At 37.2% G+C, this 12,836-nt stretch overlaps 1 protein-coding gene across 7 annotated transcripts in view; it reads left to right on the top strand.

Moving 5' to 3' along the window:
• HECTD1 (HECT domain E3 ubiquitin protein ligase 1) overlaps positions 1–12,836 on the top strand; it is a 55,452-nt gene that overhangs the window by 6,494 nt on the left and 36,122 nt on the right. For all 7 annotated transcript variants that reach the window (XM_021403791.1, XM_021403788.1, XM_021403787.1 and 4 more), the window contains exons 3-5: positions 8,773–9,007; positions 9,941–10,168; positions 12,390–12,671. In XM_021403791.1, the coding sequence (XP_021259466.1) occupies positions 8,773–9,007; positions 9,941–10,168; positions 12,390–12,671 (745 nt within the window). The remainder of the gene's footprint in view (positions 1–8,772; positions 9,008–9,940; positions 10,169–12,389; positions 12,672–12,836) is intronic.

Here is a 12,836-nt window from a genome sequence, read left to right as displayed (position 1 = left end):
AAAATGTGTAAAACCTTTCCTACTCTGTGAATAGATGAAATAGGGCTATTAATGCATGTGTGCAGCTGTGCAGAGGAACACTGAGCTTGGAAAGAGAGGGTGCATCTTCCATTTGGGCACTACCCTGAATCACCTCTGATTTGGTCAACAATTAGGTGTTAGGAGTTATTAACTTCCTTTACAAATACAAGCAAAAATTATGGAAAGCATTGGAATTCAGAGTTCTAACATGTAAAACAGAAGTCCTTTCAGGTTTTTGTTTATTTTTAAGATGAAATAATGTTAATTTTAATTTGTTACATTACACCTTGTTCTTTCATGAAATATATATTCACTAGAGATAAGGAGCATTTCTGCCATGTATTTGTTAAAGTGTAATAACAAGTGTGAGATAAATTTCTAGTGAAAAAAGCCTATTTTGATATGACTTAGTGAGGCTGTGGAAGAGTTCAGCTTCATGACAGCCTGATGGCTTAAGTGCAGACTCTTCTGTTTGTTGTGAATTTGTTTTAGGTTGCTTAACATGTAACAACAAAAAAATTTGCTTGGTGTTGCACAGTGGAGATAAAATTCCAAAATGGGAGAGCAACTCAGTATTCTTCGTGTGCTATTTTTGTTTAGTAAACAATTGTGTAACCCCAGTAAGTCAAAGTTAGATACAGACAGAGAAGTAATTTTTTCTTGTAGAGATAGTGATAGAAATTTGAAGCGCTGTTTTTTCAACCTATTTTTAAAGTTTGTTTTGGCTTTAAAAGCATCTTTGTAATTTAAACAATGGTGAAGTGCCCTTTCACAAATCTAACAGTCATGATAAAACTAATGGGCTGAGAGGGCAGCTCTACCCATATAAAGTTGGTTTGAAAAGTCATTCATGATGTATGTCCCCTACAGATTTGCCAGACGTTTTTGGTGGTTGGTTGGTTGTTTAAAGTTATGTCACTCCTATATGGGGTTTGTGGGTTCTTTTTTTTTGTTGTTGTTGTGTTTTGTTTTTTTTTTTGAGTGCAACCATAAGTAAATGGGGGTAAGTATTGCTGTCAACTATAGGCTACCATTTTTTGTTGTTTTAAACCACACAAAGCATAGGGTCTCAGTGAATTATTGGCTTGGGCTGATGCAGCTATCTCGCTCAATAAATGAAATTTTGTAAGTTTTACAGTGGCAACAATCATGTGATTCCCATTAACTTGTTGCCTTCTAACGAAGGCAGAGGATGTGGCAGCAGTGGAATGCCAGTGCTGCAATTACTCACTCTGCGGGTGGACTTGAATGTAGTGGGATTTTCAGCACTCCCCAGATTTCCTTTCTGGGATGGGAAGTACAGAGATAGTAGGAGCATGTGCTGTATTTTTCAGGGAGCTGTCGTGTTACAGCACAATGTTTGGAATTACTCTGGACTTTTAAGGCTATCTGTTTTTTGTTGATGCTTGGTTTGAATTTTTCTTGCTTATTTTTGCAGTGGTAAAGAGTTTTAACACACTAACCTCTAAACCTTTCTGATTGCTCTTTGTAAAATGAGAATTATTTTCTCGTCATGGGTGTTATGGAGATTAGCTAGCCTTATCTAGTCATTTTGGGAACCTTCTTGGTAACAAAAGACAGGAATATTAGGTCAGCTAAATAGACACCCTTTGTAATGTCATACATCCCTGTATTTCTTTTGGATACTCCTGAATTGAACATCTTGTTTGACGGAATCACATCATGGAGTTAATGTTCCCTAAAGGGCTGGCCTCTGTGGTCTGTGCTGGGCAGTTGGTGCCCCTTTTCCTCGTGGGTCGCAAGTCAGTGGCATTGTCACTGTGAGTATACTTGCGTGCACAAGGATATAGTCAGCTCTTGATCTTACTTCTTCTCTTCAGTTCTTCAGTCTAGAAATATTTTCCAGCCTTGGCTTCATCCATGCTGTTTTCAGTAGTACATTTATCTTACTGTTACCTGTTATGCAGAATTTAGTCAGGCGTTTACAAAAGATTGTACGTGAAGCACCATCTTAGCTATTTCTCTTCAGAGTTACTTTCCCAGATATGGTTCCTCACTTTTTAGGTATGATTTGATGTATTACCTAGACTAAGATCAGAAAAAAAGGCACTTATGTGTTTTTAAGTGTATTTTGTTTGAATGATCCTGTGCCTCTGAGTAGTCCAGTCAGTGTGTGCAGATGATGGTGCAGTCAGGACTGAGCGCAAGTGCTGGCAGGGAGCTGAGCTTGGTTTTCTGCCACAAGTCACATGTCTGGGACCAGGAGTCTGAAGCCAAAGGCTTTGTCAGGTGGCAAGGACTCTGTGTCAAGGGAATACAGCCCTCGAATTGGGTAACACCGTAATGCTGGAAGCAGCAGTGTTAACTGTTGGGTTGAGGGAATTAAGTGGCTTGCTGTTGTGTTTTTTTTTTGTTTAAAATCAACAGTAGTCTTTAAGCTACCAGTGTTGTTGCTGTTTTAGGCAAAGCTTTTGGATGTGCTTAAAATATGAAAAGTAGTTACAGAAATGAATTTACAGAGACTGTTTTTACTTCCTGTGTATCTTTATAGACTGGCAAGCTGCAAAAGAGCTGAGTCACTTCATTTGTGTTTAAGGGCTTAGCACCAGCAGGAGCTTCCTGCTGTGGCTGTATGAGAATTGTGCATTGTTATGGATGCTCCTCTTTGTGAGGGACAAGGGAGAGACTGAGGCGTAAGCGCTGGCATATGGAGTTGTGCTGATACAGTGCTGTACATTTGCCGAGCCTTTCTTGACATCTTGTCAGTGTGATGGCGATGTCTTGAAAATGTTTAGTTCTGAACTTTAAAGCTACCTGTTAGCTTATGTTAGGCATTATTTTCTAGTTTGAGAGAATAAAAACTGTTATAAAAGTTTTTTTCCGTATTAAAGGAAACTCTTTGTTCCATTGCAGGTAGACATTCTGAACAGTTAATTTTTTCAACTTTGAAGATGCAGCAACAATTTATTTACTTGCTGTAGTAATTTCTTTTCTGCTATATGTTAATTCTTTTAGGTAATATACGGCCTATATAAAAGCAGCATGGTGAAATCAGTTTTGATACTGGGATAATTTAAGATTAGAAATGATGTGCTTGTTTTTTTTTTTTCTCACTAGGAGTTGAGGCCTGCAATAATGATAGATGATGCTTTGCATATCTAAGATAAAAGAACACAAACTTTTTAACAGTTGGAACGTGTAGTTAGAGTTGTGACAATTACTGTCCTGTCCTATCAGTCCACTTAGTGCAGTAATTATGCCCTCAACTTCTCTGCTCATGAGCATTCAGCAGTCTTATTATTTTTCCAGTGCTTTCTGGAGGTGAATCCAACATGTGGCCACTGTGTTACAGACACTCTGAATGCCTTGCTTCTCTGTCAAAGGACACTTCTGTTCTGAGCATAGTCTTAGATGGAACAACGCTAGGGTCTACACGATTGATGGACCTAATCTTCTGTAGCAAATATTTAAGACCATATTAGGTCTCTTTCTTCTGTACTAGCCTGCCTGCGTAAGGAAGCCGAGATCCTTAAGGAAGTGAGGATTTATCTTGTACTTAAGCCTTAACATACATGGCTTGTCTGACTCCCTGCTGTTTGGTTCCTGCTGGTGTTAAGTGTACTTACTTACCTGATTCTGCATTAAAAAACAATCAAAATAACAACAACAAAAAAAACCACTATAATTCTATTTGTTAGAAAATTCTTGTCTTAGGACCTAGTTGCTTGAATTGCTTCCAGGTGGGCAGTGGATTCCTCTTCCTTGTGCTGCCTCTGCTTACACTTCAGTAACAAGGTATCTGTATTTAAGATCTGATGGAGGGGAAACTCAGAGACTGCTCTTGGAACCTGTTAGGATGTTTTGATGTGTAGACACTATCCAGTAAGTAGAGCAACACATTCCTTTTGTCTTAGAGGTCAAGTGCCAGTAACCAGAAATTCACAGGGCGGCAGAGTGGAGGGGCACTCTTCATTTGTCTGTGGTATGGGTGTGACAGGGTTGCATCCCATTTATTTCCCAGCTTGTTGGTGCTCTCTTTCCCCCCTTCCAGTCCTTTCTCCTGTACCACTCACAGAGGCATATTCTCACCCTTTAGGCATGTAGGGCAGATTCTCATAGTTGTAGCCATTAGAAACCCATGTAATAGCTAATGCAGATCTTGGGATTAGAGGGTGATCCCTATAAAGCTCACCAAGGTACTTCAGTTCGTAGCACTTATCCACACCATACCTACAGCATAATGACTAAAGTTGTTCAAAATGTGACAGCTGTATAATGTTATGCTGTAATTATTTTATCCGCGTGTTTGAGATTATTGTAGCTCGAGCAACTGGGTGTTCCCTGTTGTGCTGTTTTGGAGTAACAACGCTTAAGTTCTGTGTCAGTGGCAGCTGGTATTTCCCTGGATAGCAGGAGCTTCAAGGGTTACTAAGGCCTGAGTGGACTTCAACAGGCAAAAAAGAATCTGAACTCTCTGTGTAGGAGGTGCATGAGCCCATTCTTGGCCCAGTGGAACACCTGTATGTTTTCCCCAGAAAATAAACGCGGCAGTATTTTTGCTGCAGAATATTGGAGTTTGCTTTTTTTTTTCCCCCATATGAGAATGTTTTACAAGACAGTCACTTTGTTTAAAACTCTGTAGTAGTGACCTTGTTTGTCTAGTCAAGTAACAAACTTATTCTCACTGTATTGAGCTGCTGCTCTTGATTCTACATAATCTTCCAAGCTTAGGCAAAATACCTTGGCAGTAGATGTATTTTCATTACAGCACCAAATTCAAAGCAGGCTGAGTTCTTTTGCAACCTTCAGTAAGACTAGTAGTACTTGGCATGTTGGTTGTATATCCTCCTCTTGTTCTGAATATTATTGCTCTGAGTAAAGCAAAGCAGGGCATCTTCCTTACCTTGTCATTTTGCATGCATTTGCAGAGTGATAATTTAAGTAGCAGTTGTGGAGCTAATGAGAGCAGTGCAGTTCATTCTTTTGATTTCTCTTGGAGAAGCTGGAATAATAAAACCTGTAGACCCTTTCTCTTAAAAGCAGAAGATGCTGGTGATGACACTATGTGGGTAGTAATGTGCTTTAAAAAAATGTGACGAACTAGAATACAGAAATCCAATGTGAAGATATGATACATTAAACAGTAAATCGCCGTTCTCAAAACTGCTGAAATACTGAGATAAGACTGAGTAATGCGGGATGATGAGTTTGCATTCTTGTCTGTATCTGTCCTGTTGTTCATCTAGATTTTAGGTTTTCAAGGATGGATGGAGTCTGTTTGCTCTGTTCTGTGCTTAGTGAAGTGAAATACTGATCTGTGATGAGAGTTCTCATATGCTATAATAAGACAAATATTAATAACTTGCATGTCACAGGCAATAGATTAGGAGGAGGTGCTAAGCAGATTGTTAGGAACTTTTCTGGATAGGTGCAGACAGTGCAGTAAGGAGAAAAGCTCTGAGCTAGCTGTGAGTGAGACTCAGTCTTAATCTAACATTTTTAATGGTCACAAGGCTGTAATAAGTTCAGGAGGAAGAAGGCAACATCTAAAACTTACAGAGTATGTGTACATGTGTTTGCATTCCTGCTGGCTTGCTTATGTGATGTCAGTGAAAGTCAGTCAATGACATTTGTCCTCAAGAAGCTCACGCTAGTTTGTTTGGTTCCGTTTAGCATAGAAACGTGTTATTAATCACAATCTACACAATCAAACTATTGTTTAAATTAAAGGAAATAATTTACATTCTGATATGCTTTTTGTCTTATCTTGAGGTCTTAGGACCGAAAGAGTGAAAGACTACTTCAAATGGTTTGGACAAAACTTCTTGAAGTATTTCAGAAATGTGTCCAAATGTAACTTGATAATTATCTTTTCATAGAATTATAAAAAGTCAATAGCTGACTAGAGAAGCTGTTAGATGTGAATAGTGAGGAACATTGTACACTTGGCTTTTTCTTCCACCTGTGGCATTGCAGGTTATAAATGTTAAAGACATGTGCTGCACAGAACAAAGTGTAGCGATGTATTAGTCTGAAACAATGTTAAAGAGCAGTAAACAGATATCCTAGAGATCCAATTTAGGAAAATTTTATTTCAGGTATTGTGGACTGCATTGGTCAAATCTTTGTCTCTTGTATCTGAGAATGCAAATGATGACTTCAGTCTGTTTTAAAAGTCATATCAGTGTTGCTGTCTTCTTTTGGACTTGAAAAAGTGTTTGCTATTTTGCCAGATATGACCTCCTTTAAAAAATGTATAGTAGTTGTATATTAGAAACACTGCCTTAAGAATCTGTAAAACAGTAATAAAACTACTCATGGTAGTCTCAATGGCCACAGTATCAGTCCCAGAGCCAATGAAGCATGATTCTGTCTCTTTGACCCATCTCAGAAATACTTCAGACTTCTGCACATGTTGTATTGTCTGGTGTGACTTTAGGGATAATAACTTCATTTGTCTTTCTGTACTGTGTAAAACTTGAAACAAATTGTTTGAGTTGAGAGAAAAGAGGGGAGAGAAGACAACGCATCTCTACATTTCTTGTGCTAAAGAAGTGAGAAGAAATGTGCATTTGTTGTCTAAAAGTCTTAAAACATCTAGTTTGATTTTTGCTGTGTTCCCAATAACATCTGAGTAAAATGAAATTTGTACTTATGCTACTTTTAAGTTCATACGAGCTGTAATAAGGCTTTTTTTCTCTTTATATACATCGTTTGTGACTGATACTTCTTCATGAACCATCCTGGTTTTCAGCCTTTTTGGAACAGATTTCTCTGTTGCACATAAATTACAGGATTTGATAGATTAGTTTACATTTGGTCCGGAGCATTGCACTAGAAAGGAACTGTTAAAAGAGACACCATGTACACAGAGGCTGTGTAGACACCATGTACTTCAGAGGCTGAAGTAGCTTGCAGGAATTTTCTGTGAAAGCTCTTGTTAAAATTAGATCAGTTGCTATTTTCAGAAGGGATAAATTTTTTGGAACATGAAGTTCTTAGCATTATTGCTGCTCTTCCAGGAATTTAATGTGCATTACTGTAGTCTTCAAATTTTATCTGAAGTCAGTAAGCTTTTTTCTTTCCAGTAGCAAGTAATTTCCACAGGTTAAGCATATGACAAAGCTACTGTTTCTTCCTGAAACCCTATGATGCAACATAGTACTAGTACCCTTATTGGAAGACTGGAAAGCATTCCTTTAGATCTGAAGATCCTTTAGATCTGAAGACAGATGCTTTAACAGCAAGAGGAGAGTGTTGGTTGTTTGCCTCCTAACTGAAAAAGTATGACTCCTGACTACCTAGCTAGATGTTTTGGCAAAAAGTAATTTAAAAAAAAAAGAAAAGAAAACAACCCAAGAAACAAGTTTTTGTCAGTGAGCTGTGTTTTTACAAGAAAAACATTGCTGCCATTTGTGTACTGGCAAAGAATTCAGTATAAATAACAGCCACTTAGTAACTTGGTAGTTTTGGTATATCATCTGAGTTCTCCCAGACAACTGTTTTAAGAACAGGAGTGGAGTTATCGGGAACATGTTGCCTGGAGAGGGTGTGGATGCCCCATCCCTGGAAGCATTCAAGGCCAGGTTAGATAGAGCCCTCAGCAGCCTAATCTGGTGGGTTGCAAACCTGTCCATGGCAGGACATTGGAAGCGAATTCTGTGATACCTTACATTAATCTATCCAACACATAAACCCTCTTGTTCCAAGTATTAAATGTGAGGTTTATGTTTATCAAGGCTTCACTTATTCGCATCACTAAGGATCACTGGACTTTGCATTTGTCACGCAGTATTACTCAATCACTTCATATAGCATGGTTAGATCTTCAAGGAAGTAGCATATTGCTCTTCCAGAATTTGGTGCCCTTGTGTGTGAATCACTCACTCTACGTACTAGGTGGAGTACTGAGTGACCTCTGGATTGGTGTACAGAATGATTAGTCATTGAGTACTTTGCCTGTTTTCCAGACCAAATACACACTTTAATTTTTGCTTTCTCTGGATTTAGACAAGTGTTAGGACTCCTTTTCTGGACCAATATATTAGTTTAACAAAAACTTGCAGTATTTGTTCTTTTCCTACATCTTGGAATGAGGTATCCAGTTATTTTGGCTAATATCACAGCATGTGGCCCCTTCAGTTGATTCCCCATGACCACCTTTGAAGTATTCTATTACTGTGGTAAACAATCGTTATATTAGGTCATTTATTGTTAAGTGGTTATATGATGTTGGAAGACAATTTGTCTTAAAGTATAGCTCTAGTGAGGGCTGGGGAAGAAGAGAGAGAGGGTGAGAAAGGATAAGAAAGGAAGTGGGAATGTTTAGAACATGAAGAAGTGTCAGTCAGAGCATTAAATTATACAGCATACCTGAGATCTTTAGTCCTTATTATTGAATGTAATATTTCATGGTTAATCAGCTATCTGTCTTTATGAACCCTGAAGCTCTGTTGAGAAAGAATAAATTCTGATGGGTGAAGTGAGATTAAATTCCTAAAATGGCTTTCTAGGATGATGTATTTTTCCTAATGAATGCAGAATTTCAACAATATTTTTATTCTTCTGTTCTTCTTGCTCTATTGAGGCATCTTTTTAGGTTGCTGATTTGAATTTTGAGCTGTCTATGAGATACCTGCATTTTGGTTGAATGCTTTGGACCAGCTATAAACTAATTTAGCTAATCACAATAGCACAAAGAGCATCAATCACTTAATGTGAAGATGTATGAAATCTCTTACTGTAGAGGAACTTGCGTAGTGTACTAATTACTCTTTTTTTTTTCTTCAGATGTCCTCCTCGAACTTTTTTACCAGCACTGTGCAAAATTTTTCTTGATGAAAGTGCACCAGACAATGTATTAGAAGTAACAGCTCGTGCCATAACATATTATCTGGATGTATCAGCAGAATGCACCCGTAGGATTGTCGGAGTTGATGGAGCTATCAAAGCACTTTGTAATCGTTTAGTAGTTGTTGAGCTTAACAACAGAACCAGCAGAGATTTGGCTGAGCAGTGCGTGAAGGTATGTTTTCTGTAGAATATTTTTAAGAACTATCTGGAAAACTTGCTGTTCCAGAGGAGTTTGCTTGTATTCAAATCCTATATATTATCAAAAAGAAAAAAAAAGCAAAGACACGTGCAATATGTTAAAGTTTACATGCCAGTTTTGCTTCTTAGCTTTACTGTCAGTTTGGTGCTTTTCAATGCTTACGTCACTTAAAATATATATATATATATATATCTCCATCTACGCAAAAAGAACCCAGAATTACTAGGATAAAGTTTTCCTGTTTGTCTTAAATGATTAGCATGCTGAGAGTTAATTTTACACAAAAAATGGAAAGATGCAGATAATTTAACTGCTGATTAAAGAAGAAAATAATGGTTTGCTGTCTCTTCCATAGCTTGGGGTATAGCTCCAGTGCAGCATTGTGAAGTTTTCAGAAGAATTTACAAGACCCTCACAATGTTTTCCATATAGCATAACTTCTGTGTATGTGATAGCACATAGTTTTAGTCCTTGATTACTACTGCCTAAGACTTCACACATACATTTCCTATTTATGCTATTCCAGGGTACTTGAAAGAGTATCACTGAGGATTCATGGAAGTTTCAGAGCTCTCAGTTGTGTGTTTCCCTAAACTTAATAATTCTCTCCGGAAAAGATGCTCTTATCTAGCCTTTCTTATGAACACCTCTTTTAAACAAACAAACAAACAAAACAACAACAACAACAACAACAAAAAAAAACCATGCTAAACACACTATAGGGGGATTTTCTTGTATTTGGTCATGTACCTTAAAAGAAAGCTGTTAGTGTACCAGAGGTTCTGACTCCATATTGGTTCTGAAGAAAAGGTTTTTTATGTTGTTTTGCCTACTTAAGTTCTGTGGATGTATATACACAGGTAACTGTATTTTTATGTACTATAATTAAATTTCATTTCATTGTAGGTGTTAGAATTAATCTGTACCCGTGAATCAGGAGCTGTGTTTGAAGCTGGAGGGTTGAATTGTGTCCTGACATTTATTCGTGACAGTGGACACCTTGTTCATAAAGATACTTTACATTCTGCAATGGCTGTAGTATCCAGACTGTGTGGCAAAATGGAACCTCAGGATTCTTCGTTAGAGATCTGTGTGGAATCACTGTCTAGTTTATTAAAACATGAAGACCATCAGGTGATGTAATAGTTGGCTCAATAAATTGTGAATTTAACATCCATTATGTTTAATAAATGAATAGCTTTGTATTTTTATACAGTCTTCATAACTAGGTGTTTACATAGTAGTGGTTATACTTGGATATTGTGGTAGTTTTCTTTTACAGTTGTAATGACAAGAGAGTATAAATACTGCTTAGTGTTTAACTGCAAGTGCTATTGTGTGAATATGATCTTATCCTGCCTCTGACAATTTATTTAGAAATGTCCTAGTGACTTTTCCTTGGAAATACCTTCTGAAGTAGTTGTTTTATGTCTGTGCTTCAGTCAGTATTATACTGAGTGTAGATAAAAGGTGAAAGTTCAGTTTGTTTTTCTGTTGCCAGACTAAGGGAAACAACAAAAACAGTCACAATCACAATAGATGTTAAAACATTATACTGGAAGCCAATTAAACGGTGCTACTGTAGACCCGACACGACTTTTTTACACCACTTTTGTAAACTTGAGGTGATGTAAAATCTAGGAAATAATTCCTTTAAGTTTAATTTTCCCACTAGTAGAATCCTTTTGTGTATGTCATACTAATGCTTTGCAGTAGCTGTTTAGCCAAATCCTTGCTGCATCCTCTCCAGGTTTCTTGTCAGTGCCATTCTCAGGCCCAGTTTCTCCCCCACCTTTGTCCCTATTCCTGTCTCCACTCCACCCCAACTCCTTAGTTAAGTTAGACTCCCAAATATGACACGCTGTGTCTTTTTGACTGTGAGCTACACTTTGGTTGTATTTTCAGATCTTTCGAAATAACCACTTCTCAGAGGGCTGTCACAAGAGATCAAGCTACTTTGATTTTTGGACGTTATATAACATCATATTGATGATGAATATATACTTTAATAAAAAAAAAAAAAACTTGAGAGAGTCTGGTTTGCTACCTCATGTTTAGGAAGGCAAACATGCCAGAAGCAGCTCACTTTGATGTGCTTATGCAAAGTCACTGATATGATGAGTAGAGACATTTCTAGTGTAATGTGCAGTATAGGTGAGAGACATTCAAGGCAACCCCCCTGCTCTGTTTTCAACACAAGCATGAAAAGAAGTTGGATCCTTTTCCTGGGCAGTTGGCCAGAAGTATTTTTTGCTGGATTGTTAAGAGGATCATCAGTAAGCCTTATTTCCACAGTGTCACTGCAGATTGCTTATTTATTTATTTATTTTTAAACTTCGGTGAGAAACCTGAAGTTGAGGTTTTATATTGTTTTTTGTTGGTTTTTTTTTCCCACAAAAAAATTGACTTATCGCTATGTCAGATGGACAGGGGGTTATCTAAATGTTGAAAACCATTCCTGCTAATTAGTCCTTTTTGTAGGCTTGGGACAATTGCAAAATTTATTTTACTGAGGAGAAGCACGTGGACCTTAACATACAACTTTAGCTATCAAAAACTTAGTAAATTTAATACTTTGGCAGTTCTGAATTGGTATCTCAGCTGATGGCTTGTTGCATAGCATTTCTATTAAAATAAAGCAGCCGTTTAATATAACATAGTATTAGTATTATGAAATTATAACAGAGTATCTTATAAATGTATTAAATTTAAATTTGTCATTATACCTTGAACAAATTTAAAGTTCACTAAATGTCTGAAAGTTGAAGTAAAAACTGAATGCACTCTCTTGATTTTTTTTATTTTTATTTTTTCCCTTTTGCAGGTTTATTAGAAAACCACTTTAACGATTTCTAGCATCAAAATAGCCAAAATGTTTTGCGCTCGATATCTAAATACCAAACTGCAGGTTACATGCTTTTTGAACTATGTTATCAGAGTAGACAATTACTCTTGGGGATTATAGGTAGTTGTATCTCTTGTAAGAGCAACATGTATAACTAAATGGGGGCTTTACAATCTTTAAATATATTTCCCACATATATTTAATAACCAAATTTCCTGATAAAATATTACTTATATTCATTCTGTCTTTGTGTGTATAGTTAAGGAGATACAATACTGAATTTTACACTATTTCCCTTTGTCATTATAAGAGAGAAAGGAGTAAGAAAACAACAGTACAGTCCTTTCCTGTTGTGTCCTTTCCAAAGTTGTGTTCCAACTTTGAACTGTCTTCACTCATTAAACTTGGAGGGAGCTTTGGGAAATCAGCTTTTTTCTGTGTTTTTGGGAATATCCTTTTAGCACCTTAAGTGACAGATTATTCATCTTTTCACTTACACTTCTTTCTTAGGTTTCAGATGGAGCTCTGCGATGTTTTGCTTCATTAGCTGACAGATTCACACGTCGTGGAGTTGACCCAGCTCCATTAGCTAAGCATGGATTAACTGAGGAGTTGTTATCTCGCATGGCAGCTGCTGGTGGGACAGCATCGGGACCATCTTCAGCTTGCAAACCTGGCCGAACCAGCACTGGAGCACCATCTACAGCTGCAGACTCTAAATTAAGTAATCAGGTGTCAACTATTGTAAGCCTGTTGTCAACCCTGTGTAGAGGCTCTCCAGTAGTAACACATGTAAGAAATCATTTTACGCTTCAGCTTCTTATTCTCTTAGGGCTTTTTCCTGTACATAGTTTAGCATATGCAAGACTTGTGTTGCTGTTTTATATATGCATTTATAGGTTTTGAAAGTGTGTATATATATATATATGTATGTATGTATATATATATATATACATA

The sequence above is a fragment of the Numida meleagris genome, chromosome 6, assembly GCF_002078875.1.
Source record: "Numida meleagris isolate 19003 breed g44 Domestic line chromosome 6, NumMel1.0, whole genome shotgun sequence".
NCBI lineage: Eukaryota > Metazoa > Chordata > Aves > Galliformes > Numididae > Numida > Numida meleagris.
The sequence above is the reverse complement of the archived record's forward strand: the minus strand, read 5'-3'. Positions and strand labels throughout refer to the sequence as shown.